At 44.2% G+C, this 20,607-nt stretch overlaps 1 protein-coding gene across 1 annotated transcript; it reads right to left on the bottom strand.

Moving 5' to 3' along the window:
- Positions 1 to 14,652: 14,652 nt before the first annotated feature.
- LOC311523646 (cardiac-enriched FHL2-interacting protein) lies at positions 14,653 to 19,260 on the bottom strand (the record flags this gene model as incomplete). The annotated part of the gene is made up of 1 exon (XM_084633841.1): positions 14,653 to 19,260. The coding sequence occupies one exon, from the start codon at positions 19,258 to 19,260 to the stop codon at positions 14,653 to 14,655; it is 4,608 nt and encodes a 1,535-aa protein (XP_084489967.1).
- Between the last annotated feature and the right edge of the window lie 1,347 nt (positions 19,261 to 20,607).

The following is a 20,607-nucleotide window of genomic DNA, read 5'->3' as shown; positions in this document are numbered from 1 at the left end:
GGGCTCTAAGCATCAGCTAATTTTTTTCTGTGGGAGCACCCACGGAGTGGGCACCTAAGCTGGCACCATCATGCTGACTGAATGGATCAGGTTTCTAAGGGCTTGTCTACACTTACATTTTATAGCGCTCTAGCTTGCTGCCCCTGAGTGCAGGAAGTCTGAGCGCTTTAAAGCGCTAGTGTGGACGGCCTCCGAGCACTGGGAGCCGCGCTCCCAGTGGTCAGAGCTAATCCCCTCATGGAGGTGGATTACCAGGAGTGCTGGGAGACCTCTCTCCCAGCGCTCGCACACGATCACACTCGCACTTGAAAGCGCTGCCGTGGGAGCACTCCCGCGACAGCACTTTGAAGTTTCCCGTGTAGCCTTGCCCTAAGGCATGGTCTACATTAGTATAACTATGTCTTTCCACGGAGTGAAAAATCCTTACCCCTGAGAGATGCAGTTGTACTGGCCTAAGCCCTGGTGTAGACAGTGCTATGTCAGCGAGAGAGCTTCACCCGTCCACATCGCTACTGCCTCTTGTGGAGATGGATTAACTACGCTGACAAGAGAAGCTCTCCCACTGGCTAGTAGCGTCTTCACTGAAGCACTACAGTGGCATAGCTGCACCAGTGCAGCGTTGTAAGTGTAGACCTCCCTGAAGTGTGACAAAGAACACAGTTGCTTCACTCCTTAGGTTCAGTGCTGATGCTGCCAGTTGTTATCAGCCTGAAATGAGGGATGGGGAAGTTGAAGGACGCACTGGGCGTGGTTGGATTTTTAAATGAAATGTTTCTGTGGAGTAAAAACAATCAAGGGTGGGCAGGCTCCAGCTGCATGAAGGACAGTGGGAAAGGAAGATTTTCAGGAGAAAACAGTAACTCCCCCTTTTCCTTCAGACCATCACTCCTGGCTTGAGAGGAACTCTCATGGAATTGCTCTGGAGGTTCTGAAATCCTCCAGTCGGGTTTTTCCCTTCCACTTGCCAGCCAGGATCAGAAGTGAAGGTTCCACAAGCCCCCCCGCAGAAAAAGACTGGGACTAGTTCTTGGAGTACTTCTATTGTGAGTCTGTTCCCCAGAGCTCTCCCGCTGTGTTTGTGCAGACTCAGGGTTCAGGTAGATTGCTTGCATGATATTCCATTGTGCAATCCACTCTTTGGGTAATTATACTGTAACCCTTCTGCCAGGTGGAGCCAGCAGCAACAAGGGCCGGGTTCAGTAGCTAGGGGTTCCTTTTCAACAATACAACACAAAACCAGCTCGAGCCCCCACCCAGTGACCTGGGACAATTACACACTGCGCCCTGGGCACCTCTAAGAGGCAATAAATACTTCCCCTCTCGCAAGCACAGCGTCTGAGTATAGCAAAAACTTTTAATAAAAGGAGGTAATTAACTCAGCATTAATTTGGGAAAACACCACAACTAGGGCTCATAAACAAAAACCATGAGCAAAAGACCCACCCCCAAGTAAGTTGGGTAGTGTCATTTTCCCCTCAGGGTCTTAAGTCCAGCAACTCAAAAGTCCCTTTAAAGTGCCCGTCCCTTCCCTGTACCCCACTCACAGTTGCTGTCCTTGGCCAGTGCAGCCCCAGAGTTCAGAGGTTCATCCGCAGAGTTCACCTCCCACCCTGTGTGGGAGGGGGTGGGAGGGGGTAAGGAGGCACCTTACACGCTGCACTGTTGTCTGTCCACACTTGAAACTGAGCACCATACAACTAGTCTTGAAATTTCTCAGTGATGGCCCATTTCAAGGCCAAGAACTCTAGCTTGTGGATGGGGTAGCAAGTTTCGATAGCAACCCTTTATTACTCCTGCCTCAATAACAAGAAGACTGGGGATTCAACACCAGCCACAACTGATCATTTGGGCAAGCAATCCCATCATGCTGAGTACCTAGTAGGGTGGGTGTGTCCATGCAAACAAGATCAGCTTCTGAAGTCTTTTTCCACAGCTCACCACTAGATGTCAGGGGAGAGCTCATCCAGACTCTGCTTACATCACAAACCAAACCACAGATGCAGTCCTCTTGGGGTTCCCATATCAACAGAACTGAGGAGCTGCATGGTAAATAAATCAGTTGGCTACTTCAAGGCAACTTGGGGTGGCAGCAGTTAGAGGGATGAGGAATTCATGTTAAACAGGAGTTGAGAGCAGTCTGCACTAATCCTCAGCCACAGAAAGACATCCTGATTCACCAAGTTACTATCAGTTTAGTCCGTGTGACGCCTCTCCTGCTGCACCCCATGTAGCACTGGAATATGAGCCAGAATAGCCAGACTCGGGTTGGTGGGACCCCTTCTGGCATGGCTGAACTGGCCCTGCTAGGTGCATGTCTTGCAACTGTCCCTCAGGAGAAGGGATGTCAGCTATTTTAGACCTCTAGTTTGCCTCTGTCCCATGCTGATCTTGTGCTGTCTTGTTTCCACTTCTATGTTATCTTGCCATCAAAGATGTGGAATCCTGAAGCTGGAGTTCTAGACCGTGTTATTTATAACAAATAAATTAACTGGACAGTGATAAAAGCTCCTTATGCCATTAGTTTTTTGTGTCTTCACTTTGCATCTTCAACTCACACTGTCTCTTTCATTTGGATTTGGCAAATTGAGAGGCAAGCGTGGGAGGAATTAGGAAGGGAGGAAGTGGAGAGAGAACAAGCATCCATTACATCAGGACATTAGAGAGAGAAGGTAGGTGAGGTAATATCTTTCTGGTCCAATAAAATATATTACCTCACCCACCTTGTCTATCAGTATGTTAATCAGTTACTGGTCTAGTTAATAGATGGGGGGAAGTAGAAGACATGATCTAGCTTAATTTTAATGAGGCTTTTGACACAAATGCCATTCTCATAAACAAACTAGGGAAAAGTGTTATAGATAAAATTACTGTAAGGTAGGTTGCACAAGTGAATGAAAGACCGTACTTAACGACTAGTTATCATTGGTTTGCTGTCAAACTTGGGGGACAAATCTGGTGAGGATCCCACAAGGATCTGTTCTGGGTCCAGTAATATTCAATATATTCATTAATAACTTGGATAATGGCATGGAGAGTATGCTTGTAAAATTTGTGGATGAGACCAAGCTGGGAGGGATTGCAAGAACTTTGGAGGATAGGATTGGAATTCAGACAAACTTGACAAATGAGAGAATTGGAATCAACAAAGTAAAATTTAATAAAGGCAAGTGCACAGTATTTCCTTTAGAAAGGAAAAATCGAATGCACAGTTACAAAATGAAGAATAATTGGCTAGGTGATCATACTACTGAAAAGGATCTGGGAGTTATAGTAGATCGCAAATTGAATATGACTCAACAATGGGATGCAATTGCAAAAAAGGTTAACCACATTCTGGGGTTTATTACCAGGAGTGTTGTATGTAAGACATGGGAGGTAATTGTCCCCCTCTACCCAGAACTGGTGAGGCTTTCACTGTACTGCGTCCACCAGAGCCGCCCCTAGCTATTCTGGGGCCCTAAACAGCCCCCCCCCCCCGCCCGCCCGCCCGCCCGCCATAGGGAGGACAGGCCTCCACGGGGTGGGGGCTGGCTTAGGGGGCAGGGGGGAACTGTCCCCAAGCACTCACTGGCGGCGCGGCTGGGTCTGGGTCGCTGCACTTCCCGCTGCTGGTGACTGCAGGCCCAGCCCTGCTGCAATCCTCAGGGGAGTGGGGCTGGGGCTGGGGCAGAGCAGGGGCGGGAAGGGGTGGAGTGGGGCCAGAGCAGGGCGGGGCTTTGGGGAAGGGGTGGAGTGGGAGTGGGTCTGGGGCGGAGCAGGGGCAGGGCCATGGGCAAGAGACAGGGCAGGAGCTGGAGCAGCATGCAGCTGCTTAGGGCACCAGGCAATTTGCCCCAAATTTCCTGGTGCCCTAAGCAGCTGCGTACTTTGTGTATGTGTAGGGACGGCCCTGGTGTCCACTAGGCACCACACTTTAGAAAAGATGTGGTTAAACTGGAGAAAGTCCAGAGGAGAACAACAAAAATAATAAAAGGTTTAGAAAACCTGACTTATAAGAAAGGTTAAAAAAACTGGGGAAGTTTCTTTCTGAGAAAAGAAGACTGGAAGGGCGGGCGGGCAGGGGGGAATCTAAGACCAGTCTTCAAATATGTTAAGGGCTGTTATGAAGAGGATGGTGATCAACTGATCTCCATGTCCATTGAAGGTAAGACAAGAAGTAATAGCCTTAATCTGCACCAAGGGAGATTTAAGTTTGACATTGGGGAAAAACTTTCTAACTATATGGTTAGTTAAGCACTGAACAGGTTTCCAAGGAAGGCTGTGGAATCACCATCACTGGAAATTTTTAAGAACAGGGAGGACAAACACCTCTCAGGGATGATCTAGGTTTACTTGGTCCTGCCTCGGGGCTGGAGCATGGACTAGATGACCTGCTGAGATCCCTTCCAGCCCTGCATTTCTATGAGAAGGAAGAACCATGGTTTAGTTCTGTAGTTATCGGTGGGCCTACTCCAACCGCCATCCAAGTCCGTGGGAGAGTTGGCATTGACTTCACTGGGAGCAATGTCTGCCCCTGGCTCTCTGGATGTGCACTGTCAAAACAGACAAGGTGTGTGGGATTGGGGGTACCCTGTCACTCTGTGGGACTTACTACTTACTGAGACCCATACAAGAGCAAGTCTTAGAGCTTGTCTAAACAGAGTAGTACCCTTTAGTTAACAGTGTGAATTAATGTGAACGTAATCAAACTGGTGGAAATCTCTGTGTGGACACTCATTTCGGTTGAAGCTTCAGTGTGACTTATTTTGGCTTAGCTTAAGTCAACTGACATCCGGTTTGAGATAAACCAAAATAAGAGTGTCCCCACCAGTTTAACTGTGTAAACAAGGCCCTCCTGGGGGTTTATAGATGAGAAGCCTGAGAATCAACAACTCTGAGTTACATGGCCTATTGGGTAGGGCAATCTGGTATCTCCTTGCAGGGGATCCTTGGGCCGCAGAGGATAAGCACCATTACTGTGTGTGGGATTCCCACCGAGGGAGCTGGGATGAGAACCCTGGTGCTGTAGCTCCAAAGCCACAGGCCTCTGCCACCTGAGAACACTTACAATGAGTGAGAGCAATAGCTCCCCACACCCAGAGTTAACAGCAAACCGATCTCAGCAGCACCTGTGAGTAACAGGCATCCAGAGCAGCTGCTTCCCAAGTCCACAGCAGACCTGTCACGGCCAGCTCATCACAGGAGGGGAGGGAGGCACCATTGCTAAGGTGGGTGTTTGTGCCAGTCCTGTTGTTAGGGGAGGTAGTTGCTAGGGGGTGTGTTAAATATGGCTGGGGGGTCACTCTCTCCCTCTTTCTTTGCAGCCCTGCCTGGCCTCCTGCTGTGGTGCTGCTTCTGCCTTGGGTTTGGTGGCTGCTGCTTCCCCTCCAACTCAGCATGCCTCTCTGCAGGGCAGAGCTGAGGGGCAGTTAGTACCCACCACCCCGCGGAAGCTGAGTGTGCACAAGAGGGAGACTTGAGGTGGAGGAGGGGATCTAGCTACCTCTCCCAATGAGAGAGAGAGTAAGGATCAAAGATGCATATACATCTCCCTCCCAACAAAGGGGGTGGGGATGACCCAGATGAGCACAGGGGAAGTCAGTGCCCCCATGAGGGGAAGCTAGAGACTCCCAAGGAGAAGCAGGGACACTCCCCCGCACCCAGAGTAAGGGGTAGGACAGGGAAACTAGCAACCTCTGACTTGGTGAAGAGACACCAGGTAAGAGAGAGTGAGATTCCTACTGGGGAGCAGGAGACATGGAAATGGAGACCCATCCCCCAGCATGGAGGACAGGGCAGGAGGAGAGACATCCTCTCTCCATGGAAACGTGGACAGATGTATGAAGATAGTGGAGAGAAAGCCTCAAAGGGGGAGAGGATGCGCCATCCCTGTCTCCCCTCCCCCACAAAGCGGGGATGGGGGAAACAGAGAGACATTCTCAAAGGGGAGGGGAGAGGAACTGCAATGAGATCTCCCAGGGGGTCAAGGGGAGAGAGAGAGATACCCTCCCCCGAAGTGAGCGGGAGGGAGAAAGACTTGCAAGGGTGAGGGGAGAACTGTAGCGGAGACCTGTCTCAAGGGTAGTGTGTGACAGTGAGGGTGGAGACCAAAAGGGGAAGGTAGTGAAATGGGGGAGTCAGAGGGTAAGAGAGATCCCCAGGAGTGAAAGGAAGGGGAGGAGCATGAGATCCAGGATGGGGAGAGAGGGATTTGGAGTGAGCCCCAGGGGGACAGGACATGAACAGGGAGATCCCAGGACAGAAGAATGAGGAAAGAAGTCCCTACTGGGGGGAACAAATGCGTGGGCCAAGGCAGGGGGAGAGTGTTGGGACAGAGGGAGGGAAAGGGGAAGAAAGACAGAAGAGCAGAAAATTAAACTGCAAAAGATGGAGACAGAAGAGAGAGATGGACCTGAAAACTGTGGAGGGAGCAGGCGAGAAATACAGGGAGACCCAGTGAGTTCCCTTTGTCATTTACTAATTATATGGCAATGTGCGTGGCGCTTGACAGATGATGCAGGGCCTGCCCTGAAGAGGTTGTGGTCTAAATGCACACTATGCCAATGAAAGGGAGCAGGCAGCAGTGAAAGCTGGCACGACTGGAATAGAAAGTGGAGCATGTGGCATTCTGTTTGGATCATTTTTATTTATTAATTTTTTAATAGACAACTTGGTGCCAAAACATTGCCTAAAACTGTACACTTAGCCCCCGATCCTGCACATTTCTTTCTTTATTTTAATTTCATGCTTTGTTAAGGACTGGCTCATGAGTTTTGGACTCTCAAGCTTGGTTTTTTCCCCACAAGAATGTGGCTGGCTTTTGAATATCTTTTCTGTATGTTTCTTGTGCAGCTGCTAGAAAATGCAAGAGGGCATGTAGGGCACAGTGGTTTTGGGGTATGTTTGTTGACATTGTAGTGAAACAAGGTTTGGCACGATGACAAGTTAGTCAAATGCAGATGCAGAGAGAATCTTCTTACGGAGAACCCCCCGCCCTGCCTCCGAACCTCCTTTTTCTTAGCCTCCCCAAAGCTTCCTCCAACTATCTCAGTTTTGGTTGGCTGGCTAGAGGTCTGGGTTTGTGATCAGGTGATTAAAGACAGTGGCCTATATTATCTCCTGCACTAAGATCTGCTTGGTGTAGGGGGAGAGAAGGCCCTTAGGGAGCGAAATGTACCTCCGTGCTTCTTATGGTTCATCTGTGCCAGCCCTGGCCCGTCAGTGTAGCTTAGGGTAGCCCACAAGGTGCTCTGACTTTGTGCTAGCCAAGAGCTCCCATAAACTGGGGGAATTCTCAGCTGGCCAGTTAGGGCCTGATTCTACCACTTCCTGAGTGGTGTAAAAATGGGAGAACCTGAGCCAGTATTGTAACAAATACACACAAGACGAGAAAGTGAAGGTTGTCCAGGCAAACTTAAATCGGGGGTGTTCTGATTTTTGAGTACTTCTTCAATTGAAACATTTTTCTTCTTTATGGAGAATAAAAATGACCTGAAAGTGTTTTTTAAAGTGTTGGTTTTTTTCTGCTTGGATTCCACCCCTGCCCCACGTAGAAATACCTGAAATGTAAGAACATAATAACATAAAAGCGGCCATACTGGGTCAGAACAAAGGTCCATCTAGCTCAGTATCCTGTCTTCCGACAGTAGCCAATGCCAGGTGCCACAGAGGGAATGAACAGAACAGGTAATCATCAAGTGATCCATTCCCTGTCACCAATTTCCAGCTTCTAGCTAACAGAAGCTAGGGACACCATCCCTGGCTATCCTGGCTAATAACCATGGATGGACCTATCCTCCATGAACTTATCTAGTTCTTTGTTGAACCATGTTATAGTCTTGGCCTTCACACTATCCTCTGGCAAGGAGTTCCATGGGTTGAGTGTGCCTATTAATTTCATTTGGTGACCCCCTAGTTCTTATGTTATGAAAAGGAGTAAATAACACTTCCTTATTTACTTTCTCCACACCAGTCATGATTTTATAGACCCCTATCATATTCCCCCCATAGTCATCTCTTTTCCAAAATTCCAGTCTTATTAATCTCTCCTAATATGGCAGCCGTTCCATACCCCTAATCATTTTTGTTGCCCTTTTGTGAACCTTTTCCAATTCCAATATATCTCTTTTGAGATAGGGCAGCCACATCTGCATGCAGTATTCAAGATGTGGGTGTACCATGGATTTATAGAGAGGTAATATGATATTTTCTGTCTCTGTATCTATCCCTTTCTTAATTATTCCCAACATTCTGTTCGCTTTGACTGCCGCTGCACATTGAGTGTATGTTTTCAGAGAACTATCCACAATGACTCAAGATCTCTTTCTTGAGTGGTAACAGCTAATTTAGGTCCCATCATTTTATATGTAGAGTTGGGATTATGTTTTCCAATGTGCATTACTTTGCATTTATCATCATTGAATTTCATCTGCCATTTTGTTGCCTCTTCACAGTCTGCTTAGCACTTAACTATCTTGAGTAGTTTTGTATCATCTGCAGATTTTGGTACCTCGCTCTTTACCCCCTTTTCCAGATCTTTTATGAATATGTTGAATAGGACTGGTCCCAGTACAGACCCCAGGGGGACACCACTATTTGCCTCTCTCCATTCTGAAAACTGACCATTTATTCCTACACTTTGTTTCCTGTCTTTTAACCAGTTACCAATCCATGAAAGAACCTTCCCTCTTATCCCATGACAGCTTACTTTGTTTAAGAGCCTTTGGTGAGGGACCTTGTAGTAAAAGGTAATTTCTGAAAATCTAAGTACACTATATCCACTGGATCCCCCTTTGTCCACATGCTTGTTGACCCCCTCAAAGTAAATCTTGACTTTCCCCCATCACACTTAGAACTGAGTTGGCAATCTCAGCACAGGCCCAGGACTGAATAGGCCATGGAGAGCGCATTCACTCAGCCCTAGAAGTTCAGGGTTGAGGCACAGTGTGGAGGATATTCTGTGGCCAAAAAAAGATCACTCTCCAGAGATGTCCATGTGACACCACATTTACCAGCAGGGCTGGATTAACTACTAGGCACAATAGGCCCCTGGCCCTGGGGTGATATGATGTATGGGACAATATCATATCCTACATAGCCTGGAGCCCAGGAGGAGCAGACAGCCTTCAGCTTGAGGCCATCAGATGTAGGCCCACCAGGCTGTCAGACAGAGCCCACCTCCCTACCGGAGCTCTGCCACCCCAAGCCTTCCCACACAAAGGCCCTCTGCTGATCTAGCAGACAGGGGGCCTGCTATCCTGGCCTTCACTATGGCTGGGGCCTTTCTCCTGGGTCTGCTGATCCCTCGCTTTAGGTGGGCGGTGGGGTTGCCACCTATCCAGGTTTTCTCAGGATCATCCCTTTTGGAGGGAGCTGTCCTGGGAAATCTGTCAGAGTGCTCAGTATACACTGACAGCTGTCCAGTTTTGTGGGCTCAGGATCGTCCTGGAGGTCCCAGTTTTTTGTACCTCAGAGTTGGCAACCCTAGCAGATGGCATGTGTGTGTGGGTGGGTGTGGGTGTCTTTCAATCAATCCCTACCCTAGGCCCTTACTGTCCCTTGAGCCAGCTAGTTCCCCGATTTATTGTCTTTTGACTTCTTTTGCACAATTAACAATTGAAATGTAATTAAAGAGAACAAGCTGGGTAACAGCCTTGTAAAACAAGTCCTGTTTATTTTGTTATTAATTATTAATTTGTAAATACAGTTTCATCTGTAAAATATGCCAGCCACAGATATTTCGGGAACAGATGATCCAGTCAGAGACTAAACAATCAGGGAGCTGTTTATAAAATCCATACATGTGGGCCAGTTATATCAAACTGCATTCACCAAAACAAATCCAACATTCAGGAGGGAGAAAAGGCCACTTGAGTTCTTGGGGTGGAGAGGCAGCAGCTGGTGGTGTGGATGCCCGGCCTCAGTCTGAGGAGTGGCATTTGGAGAGAAGGAGTTGTGGCTGTCTAGAAAGGTGAGAGGAGTGAGTTTCAAAGGGAGGAAATACTGGTGCCCAGAACAAATGACTATGGAATCTCAGGTCCCTCTCTGGTTCAGCTTTCAAACAAGCCATGCCCTTTGAGGAAGACCCACCATGAAAAAGCCCCAGAGCACCGAGAAATGCAGCATGCAAAGGAGGCCACTTGTAAGACAAAAAGAGGCTTTTGTGAAATCAGGGTTCATAAACTGTATTCAATCTGCTGTACCTCTGTGCATTCAAAAAGTATGTTGTTTTTGTTAGTCCTATCATTTCTCTGGAAAGGATGAAACCCGGCTTTGCTCTAGATTTATTGGTCTACAACTGGCTTCACACTTCTATTTAAAGTCAGCATTATTCTTTGGGAGTTAGACTCCCGACCCAGTGATTGTCCATTATTTTTTATGAATATTGCACATTCCCCCCCCCACAAGTCAGAGCTTATGTTTACTACTTTTGCATTGTGATCATAGAAGATGGACTGTGCATCGCAAAACTTCTAAGTGCAGTGATGTAAAAAATTTAAAGCAGTTCACAGTTCATATCACTTGCTTTTCCTCTGGTGCACAAACATTTGATGTTAGTAACAAGAACCATTGAGGCTAAGTGATACTAATATGTAAAAATAGAAACCTGACAGTAATGCTACAGTCATTGTGTTGCCTATACGCAGTTTGCTTATAAAAATCTAAAACAACAGCATTTCAAAAATGGATGGAAAGAATAATATGAAGTTTGTCCTATGCCAAGATCTCCAGCAGATGTAAATGGGTGCACCTCCATTGAAGGCAATGAATTTGCACCGTTTTTCACCAGCTGAGTATCTGGCCCCCTATTTTTAAGAATATTAACCATACTTGCTTCACATATTAAGCTTTACTAAAGTGCCATACCATAGCAAACTATTGCTCATTTTCTCATTAGGTATATTTTGATTTTAAGATGTAGTCACATGAAATATAAGCACCAAGCATTTTTAGTTACTATTAATAAATCTAATCTGAATATATATTTTTTTCTGAACCTAACCCAGAATTCCAGGGAAATAGTGTTTGTACCCACTAGGAGTCTGACCCCACAATGAGCTCCATACTGTGGATGGAGTCATTGGTCACTCATGCAGAGTCATTGCCGGACTGGGGTACAGGGCAGTAAAGCCACATCCTTCCCCCCAGAGAAGGATCCTAAGGAAAACTCCAGACACATAACAGGAATTATTTTCAGATTTGTTTTCAAAACTCTCTGTGTATGTGTTTTTCTCTTCTTTCTATGTACACTCTAAGGAATAAAGAAAAGGAGGACTTGTGGCACCTTAGAGACTAACCAATTTATTTGAGCATAAGCTTTCGTGAGCTACAGCTCACTTCATCGGATGCATTCAGATGAATCATGCATCCAGTGAAGTGAGCTGTATTTCACGAAAGCTTATGCTCAAATAAATTGGTTAGTCTCTAAGGTGCCACAAGTCCTCCTGTTCTTTTTGCGGATACAGACTAACACGGCTGCTACTCTGAAACCGCTCTAAGGAATGTCTCCCTCTCAGGTATCTACTATTTTAGAGACTCAACCAGCTAATAATGAGCTTTGTTTCACTGCAGAAATGGGTAAAAAGAAGTCCTGCATGGCAGTATATTTTAGACCTGCTCCTTCATTCCTTTCACACCCAAAGTTCCCAGTGACTTTAGTTAGCGTTTCAGGTGAGGAAGGAATGGAGGACTGTACTCAGTGTTGTTGAATGTTGAATACACAAGCCTTTATTTTGCTAAGACTTGACCAGTTGTGCCAGCACACTCATTTCCAATAGCGTGAGCCAGGCTGTTGAGTGTGCTGGCACAAATGGGTAAGTAGGCACACAAAATATACAGCTACATGTGCAAAGCAAATAAATAATGCAGAGTATGCATTTGCGGGAGAAAAAAGCAAATTGCAACATCTTTGTCCATGCAACTGAATATTTTATATCAAATATTTAGACATGGCAGAATTCAATTTTTATTTTTTTTATAATTTTGACAGATAATATTGATATTTATTTTTAAGCATTTGTTTCGTTTAAATTTTCAGTTGCACAAAATTATGGGTTTTAAGCATTTTTTTTTTCAATTTGTATCTGTTTAAATTTTCACAGTTGCAGGAAATTATGGGGAATCAGACAATAAAGGGGTCAAACAATAATTATTTAATGACAGTAGACTTTGAGATTCAAAAAACTAAAGCTTTATAACTGCAAAAACACAAATTATCATGTCAAAATATACAAAATAAGTATCCTTAAATCAAATTCTAATAAGTTCTCAAGCAGCATTTTTCTTTCTTTGCCTATGTATAATTTTTGATTATTATCGATGGAAATATGTTTTCAATAGCTTGTGTATGTTCAGTGAAATCAACATTTACCAATACAAATCTAATCATTCCAAGCCTAAAAATATTTGTATAAATACGTCATACTTGTTTTGTGCTTGATAAGATGTTGTGTTGTATAAAGGTTGGCATAGCAGACAGGAAAGTATAATGCCTTGAGTGCAGGGGACTGGACTAGATGACCTCTTAATGTCCCTTTCAGTCCTATGATTCTAATGTGGATGGTACCATGTTAGAAGTTTTGCAAAATATTGGCAATAAAAGAGAAAAGCGTTCAACACTGGACTCGTGCCTTACCATACCAATTTGAGAAGGGATATTTGTTCCTGCAACACTCATGTTTTGCAAATGCTTGTGCTCAAAAATGAGCCCCTGTTCCAGGGGAAACTGGAATGCATTTTTCTGAGGTAAAATGAGCCCATGCCAAGTCAAAGATTGCATAGAAATTTGAATTTTCACAGAATATATGCTTATATTTAGACATCTTGTTGAATTTCATTGAAAACCTAAATCTGAGAGCTGCAAACTGGCCCCCAAGTCACAAAATTGCATCAGTTTTGCACACTTCTGCACAACCGTTAAAATATGCATGAAAAAATAATTTAGGGCCCAATCCAAAGCCCACTGAAATAAACAGAATGATTCCCATAGACCATTGACTATAAGGGAACTGCATCATTGAATGGGTGCAATGAATGGCATCATTTGTTTGGCTAGTATAGGTTCTGAATGTACAGGTGTGTGCCAGCGATGATTTCAAACCATCTGAGGTTCACCCAATGCTCAGTTTGGGGAAGTATGCAAAAAAGTGAAGTTTAATCAAACCCCTTTGATCTACGTTGTGAGAACAAGCTCTCTCATGAGAAATCCAGAATTTCCAGGGGCTGGTTAAGCTACGCCCAAGAACAACCTCTGTCAGATTTATTGTTTATAATTCTGTTTTTTGTCTGTTCTTCTTCAACTATAGACAAAAGGCCTGATTCTCCTCTTACTCAATTGTAAATCAAGAGAAACTCTACTGAAGACAACTGAGTTTTTCTGGTGTAAGAGGAGAATCAGGCCTGAAGTTATTCTTCCATAGAGCTTTCACTTTTTCATTTCCTTTGGGGAGGACAAAATGAACGGGGAAGGATAAAAAAAGAAACCAGTGCACAGAATAGAGACATGTATAAGCAGACATATTACTATATATTATACTTGCGCCATCTTGTCACCATGCATTTCTGATTATGCAGATCTTTGACAAGGTACCATCCAGTATAAAGGTGAAAAAAAGAGCTAAAAAGGGTGGTATAAATTTGATACAGATATTTCAAAAAAAGTGACGATCAAAATAAGTTGCTTTTTTACTGCACTTCCTAGAAATTACTAACTTGGCTGTTCCTTGTCACTTTTTAAAATCACAGAATGCACCAGTCCAAAATAAAGAACCACTAAATATTTCTCACTTTTTTTAAAGTTAGTTTTGTGTTTCACTAGAGCTTGGTAAGAAAAAGAAAAGCATCTGAAATACAGTCATCCAAAGTCTTCCCATTCTAACAAAACATATTGCAAGTGCATCTCCTTCCATTTTGTTCCTTGGTAGACTATTTCCAGGCCAAGTTTCAATCTGGAGTGAACTATGTTATAAGTAACTTCTGAGACTGGGGGGGAATATGTGGAAATATTCATCAGTCTTAAAATGCTAGCAGCACTTTAGCGGGCATGTACAGGTATCTCGAAAGAGTAGAGCTGCTGCTTTTACTTTTCAGTGTTTTGATTTGCTTTCAGTTCAGGTGCTGTATTGTATATCCAATATACAATAATCTAGTCATTAAATTCTGGCTTTTCAGTGTACGCAAAAAAGTGACTCTGTCAGGTATATCTGATGTTCACGGCCCGATATTGTCTATTGGTAAACGTGGGTCCAAGACAGAAAGAGTGACGAGTCTTAACTAGAGTTGGCATCTGTTCTGAGACTGTTCTACTCAGCACTCTTACTCTCTGTCACCTGTCACATAGCACCATTCTAAGCACTGGACAAGATCACCTCCAATTTTGCCATCTTTGCGACCCTAGTGGCAAAGCAACAGCAGTAGCAGCAGCAGTGGGTGGTTTCCTACCATCAGATTTGTATTTTGCTAGCATTGCCCCTTTGTCTTATTGATAAGCTGGGGGTTGACCCCAACAGCAAATTTCTTCACAGTGACACCTCTCCCCTTTGGAGATGCAAGCCTTCATTTTCCTTCTCACCCAACCTAGCCACAACAAGATTCAGACTGTAAGTGTTTACAAATATCAAATGTGAGTCTGTGTCTGAATAGATTTATATTTCAATTAATTTATCATTTCAGTTCTTAAGATATCCCTTCAACAGCAAAATCCTCTAAATCGCTGATTGAAATGATGTCCATGTTTGCAGCTGGACTCGTGTCTCTTGTACAATTACACTGAGTTTCCTCAGCATGTTGACTGTGTGAGTCAGATACAGGTTCAATATAGGGTTGACTCTCGAGCAATTGAGCATCTCTGCCGTCTTGCTGCCAGTCTTCAGCTGCTTCTGCTGATGCTCCTGGTACTTTCTGCATTAGTGGAAGAGGTTCAGAGAGTTGGGAAACTGATCTCATAGTTGCCATGGGTAAAGGTAGCGCACTAGGGTACAATACACAAGGAGAATTAAAATTTTCCAAAGAGGCGGTTTGGTGTAAGCCCCTTTCTGAGGAATGGATTGGTACTTGGATGTATTTGCCAGTTTCTGGCTCATAAAAGGTCTTGAAATGAACCTGACCGGATAGATCGACGACGAAGTACTGCCCTGAGTCAGGATCTTGAAGGAGTTTACGCTGAGTTGCAGGTAAAGAGGGTGTGGGGCTTACTGACTGGGCACCTCTGAGTCTCACCATGCTCGATTCTGAAGGAGGGAAAGGCGAACGGGACCCAGGAGATGGTGGAGAATGGATCAGGGTTACGGGGGATAATGGAATCTGTCCAGAATGGGACAGCTTTCTCACAACAGTAGCTGGGTGCTCCGTTGGAAGGTTCTTCTGCTGTGCCTCTATCTTTTTTCTCTTGTTGGCCAGTTTTTTTGCTCGGCGCAGGGCCTTTTCGCTTTTCGGTGGCACCGCAGGTGGCTTGCCCAGCGGTTTCTCCATACAACTCTGTGATCTCTCGTTTGTCCGTCTAGAATCGCTGGTGTCCTCAGTGAGCAGGCTCCTCCGCGTTGACTCGAGTATTTCCTCTGCAGAAATATCAGCGTGGTTCTTTGTTACCAAATTCAACGAAGTGGAATCTGTAATATCCTCTGCCTTCGTTACACTGGCAATTTTCTCTGACAGTGGACTGGTAACAGCGGAGCACATAATGCTGTCTGACCTTGGGCTTGTTACAATGGTACACGCAAGATCGTCTAACACAGCAGGTGTTTCTTCCAAGTATCTGATGTCTCTTGAAACATCACTGGTTACAGGACAATACACATGGTTCTCTAAGACCAAGCTTCTTGCCGGAGAACTTATCTCCCTAGTGATTATTTTTTTTGCACATGACCCACCTCTTCGATTAGACAAAAGATAATTCTTAAAATAATTTGCCTTCTCTTCTGAAGGGGAGCCCAATTTGTTTTGCGCTGAGCTAGCTCCTAAAGCTGATTTTGACCGTGCTAAGTAGTGCTTCGTCTTTCCAACCGTGGGCTTCTCTTTGCTGCGGTGCACACTTTCCTCATTACTTTTCCCAACTTTATTTAATAAAGTATGAGTCACTTCACCATCTTTCCTCGACATCCCTAATGAAAAACTCCCTACATCTTCTGAAAGGGTGGGCTCCCATATCAGTTTGGTGTTATCTGCCCCTTGAAAGCCCATGCTAGCTGGAGTAGATCCCAGTGCACTGGCATCCTCATTTCTGATTAGTGCATCTCTTGCATCCTGTTCTTTTATGTTTCTTGATAATGACCGGTAAATCTCTTGAATGCTAGGTGTACCTTGGCCCTGCCTGTAAAGCTGCTTGTCCTTCTCTACGGTAGCTTCCAATCTGCTTTCTGTTTCCCTGTAACTACTACTGACTGTGTCTTCTGAGGACAAGGACCTAAGCAGAGGTAGCTTGACTGCCTTTATCACAGGAGATGATTTGAATGTGTTGTCTTTAATCAGAAACAGACTGGGTTTGAATGAATTTGAAGAAAGTGATAATGCTGGCTCTTCTGACTGGGAGGTGGAAGTATCCTTGTTGCCTTCTGCTGCAGAATTCATTCTATTGACCTCTTCCCTCTTCTCACTCATCAATCTCTCTTCTGCCATGCTCTCACTCTCACCCTGTGCCACCTTTCCCTCACACCGCTCTTCCGTGCTAGTGTCACAGTTACTAAAAGCATAATACTGCAACTCCTCTTTCCCTACCATTTTCCCTTTCCCTTTACTACTTTCCTTGTCATCTACATTCATTTTATTCCTACTCCTGTGACTTTCCTCAAGGCATGCTTTCTGAAACAGCCGAATCAGTGAAAAGGGCTCCTCCTGAAATGGCTGATCGACTGTGGTCACAAAAGAGTATTCAGAAGAACTACTGCTGGTTTTGCCTTTATTTTCATTGCTACTTCTTACACTGGTTTGATTTGCATTGTAAGGAACACCATCTTCTGCTGATGAAAGAAGTTTGGGGGGTATTTTAGGGTCATCATTTCCATCCTGGCTTTCAGCAGCTCTCTCACTTTTGTGGCCTTGTACACTGGAACTATACATTTGCATTTGCTGTGCAGCTTTTGCATTTGCATTGTCTCTACTGCAGCCTTTCAGTGACGGATAATGTCGACTTTTCCTTAAACCGTGTTCATTTGACTGGTGTCCAGAGATAGACACATTTTCACTGTTCTCAGTGTCTTTCAGTAGGTCTTTGTTTTTTGAATCATCCTGTTGCACATTGTCCTGATTTTGGTAAAATGAAGTATTTACTGTTGCTTGGGGTGAACTTAAAGATAGGTAATTATCTGTGAAGTGTCCCTCTAAATCAGTTTTATTGTCCTTTTCCTGGATACTGTCAGTTTGTACAAAAGGGCCATGGCTTAATTCATCTCTCTCTGCAACCTCTAAGCTACTTTCTTCTAGAAAAGTGGACACTGTCGCATTCATTTTTATACTTTCTTGTTTCATGTTTTCCTTAGTCTTATTTTTCTCTTTTAAGAGAGGAGAGGGACTATAAGTGCTTTTAACACGTTTTCGGACATCCTTCAGGTTGAATAATAAACTTGGTGCTTTAGACTTGTAATTATCCCGAGATTGACAATCACTAAATCCACTTCCCTCATGTTCTTTTGCTGCTGCAGTGTCAGGTATTGGTGGTGTCACCAGCACTGGTTGATTTTCTGTCTCTTGTTTTAATGGTATGATGGGTGTTAAAAGTTTTGTGATGTTGAAAGAGGGACTAATGGATTCAGGGGAGTTTACCTGGTTACCTACTGCAGTTGTGTCAGCAAAAGGTTCGACAGCAGATGGCTTTTTATAAAAAGAGAATTCTTCTCCACTGAGCTGTAACTTTTCATTTGAACTCTCCTGTGCTTTCGCCGCTACCCCTTTTATATTCCTCTGTTTCCTCCATGGTGGACAGATATAGTCCAATTCAGGTTTTGTTGCCTTCTTCTGAGAGCAAGTGACTTGGGACACAGATGGTAGTGGAGGAGGGGCCTTGGATACAGGTGATGTGGGGGGAGCAGGGACCTGGGACATGGGTGCTAGGGATGGACCTGAGACCTGGGGTACAGATGTTGGTGGAACAGAAACCTGGGGTTCAGATGTTGATGGGCCAGAGACCTGGGGTACAGGTGCTGGTGGAATAGGAACCTGAAACTCAGCTGCTGGAGGGACAGGGTGTACAGGTATTAGTGGGCCAAGGACCTGAGGTACAGTTGCTGGTGTGACATGGTCCTGGAATTCAGTTGTGCGGGGAAATAGATCCATTAGGAAATCCTTTTCCTGAATTCTAGCACCTGTGGCCTTTCTGGGTGGTGGTTTATGTTTAGATGTGTAGGATCCTGTAACCAATGGTGTTTCTTCAAAGTGTGTAATAGCCTCCTTTTTTGGTATAATATCTGCAGATTCCTCTTTTTCACTCAGTTTATTATGATGGGCATTCCATGATTCAAAAGCACTGTTCTCACTGTGAAGAAAATTGCCCTTTTTGGCTGGCTCTTTAACTTTCCCACGCCTGCTTTTGACTGTCTTTTTAGAAGAGCTGGTGAGATTTGCCTTAAATACGTTTGAAGTGTTCATCAGTGCAGGATGATAACCATCTGGACCACAATAGCCCACATCAATTTTATTATGTCTTTTCTGGACCTCACGTTTGTCACTGAGCCAGTGGTTATCTCGACACACACCAGAAAATTGGGAAAGTTCCCTTTGGATGTTTAAAATCGCTGTGTCATCCCAGAAAGCCATGTCATTTCCCTGAATTAATCTGTATTTTTGAGAACTATTTTTAACTGGCTGTTTGACTGCTCCCAGGGAACCTTCTGGACATTGGTTTTCAGCCTTATCAAATGTGTTAATCAAACAGGACACTTTAGAGACATGTTTGTTTTTCCTTGGCCCAGATGCTGGCAAATTTGGCTTTTTCCTTTCCACGGTGCTGTTTTTAGCTACTTTTTTCTCTTCTTGAACAGGTTTTGGTAATTGCTGGAATGTTGAAGCCCGTGTTGTATGCTCGTTGTTTTTCAGTGATAACTTATTGCAGATATTACTTTTCTTGATGGCATGGTTTAGTGTCCCTTGGTGAATTTTACTAGATAACTGGTGGGTGATTTCCGGTGAAATGACAAGCTCCAATTCCTTGTCACATGCTTCAAGCTCTGCCACGCACAAACTCTTGAATGCTCGGTCTGTGAGGCTGCATACCTCTCTGTCTGTATCATCCAGGAGGCTCCCTAAACTAGAGGAGTCACTAAGTCCATCCATGTGTTTCCTATTTCCCTGCATTGTCTTTGTGAGTCATGAATAAATTATCCCAAGCATTAATTGCATATGTCAAATAGATAGAAGATTCTATTGGATATTTCCAACTGTTTGTAATGTTTTCTCCTAGAATTCTTCTTCCAGAATGTATTGCTTTATATTAATTCACCTTATGGAATCACAAAACGGGAGTTTCTCCTCTGCAAAACCAACAGACATGAAAATAAAAATGAGCATACACTATACAATCATCCTGTCCTACATAGAGCATCTTCAATTATTTTGATCATATATTTAATTGAGTCAAAATATCAGGAATCAAATAATTAGTGTTTAAAAATATTTTTATGTTGGTCACCTTAAACAGGTATCGCTGGATAGTTCAATCACTGGAAGGTGCCATTGAATTAATAAGAAAGACAGGAGTCCTGACTCAGCAAGGCACTTAAAACCCATTGATTTAAATAGGACTTAAGCACATGCTTAACTTTAACTACTTGTTAGTTACCAAATATTAAACAATACATGGTAAGACTTAAATTTTCCGACAGTGAACACACCCTATAGAGACCTGTAATAACCAAAGATTGAGTAAAATCGGGATGTTATAGGCTGAGATTTCAAAAAATGTGATCCCATAGTTAGGATCCTAATAAATGGCTAGATTTTCAAAAGAATTGAGCACCCAATCGTTCCCATTGATTTCAGGGGTTTACTTGATATCTGACCGCTTATTTAGGTGCTTAAACATGAAGGTTCAGGGTTTCAAGCTACCCAGAGCCTTTCTTCAGGGTTGACTCTGCTTCCTTCCCCAGCCCTGAAGTAGAGCTCGGTGTAACCCAAAAGCTTGTGCCTTCCATGAACAGAAGTTAGACCAATAAAAGATATTCCCTCACCTACCCTGTCTCCATTCTACTCAGGTCCTTGTACTAGCTGCTCAGCCCTGTGCTAAAAGACATCAATAGACTTGCCCCTGCCCTCACCAAGATCACACTTGGTCTTTCAGGACATATTTATCCCTAACATAAACCCACTTGAGTAAGCAGAATTACACCAGAGATAAATTTCGTCCATTGTGTGTTAACAAATCCCAGGCAAATGCTCTTGCTACAAAATATTTTCGCCAAGTATGTTAGAACGCAGTGGATCTGGTATCTTGAAATTGAGGAGACTGCTAACATCAGCATAGCCAGCAGAAGGCAGGACAGCCTAGGGGGACTCCATTAGACCCACTAAACGAGCACAAGCAACAGTTGTTCTCAATTTCCAGAAGGGACAATAACAAAAGGCAATAATTGTTAATAGTTCAGTCAGAGGATGTCTGGGCCTCCCGTTAATCCATTGGTATTATGCAAGTTAAAGGCCACGTTG

The sequence above is a fragment of the Lepidochelys olivacea genome (genome assembly GCF_965140295.1).
Source record: "Lepidochelys olivacea isolate rLepOli2 genome assembly, chromosome: 7".
Lineage (NCBI taxonomy): Eukaryota > Metazoa > Chordata > Testudines > Cheloniidae > Lepidochelys > Lepidochelys olivacea.
The sequence above is the reverse complement of the archived record's forward strand: the minus strand, read 5'-3'. Positions and strand labels throughout refer to the sequence as shown.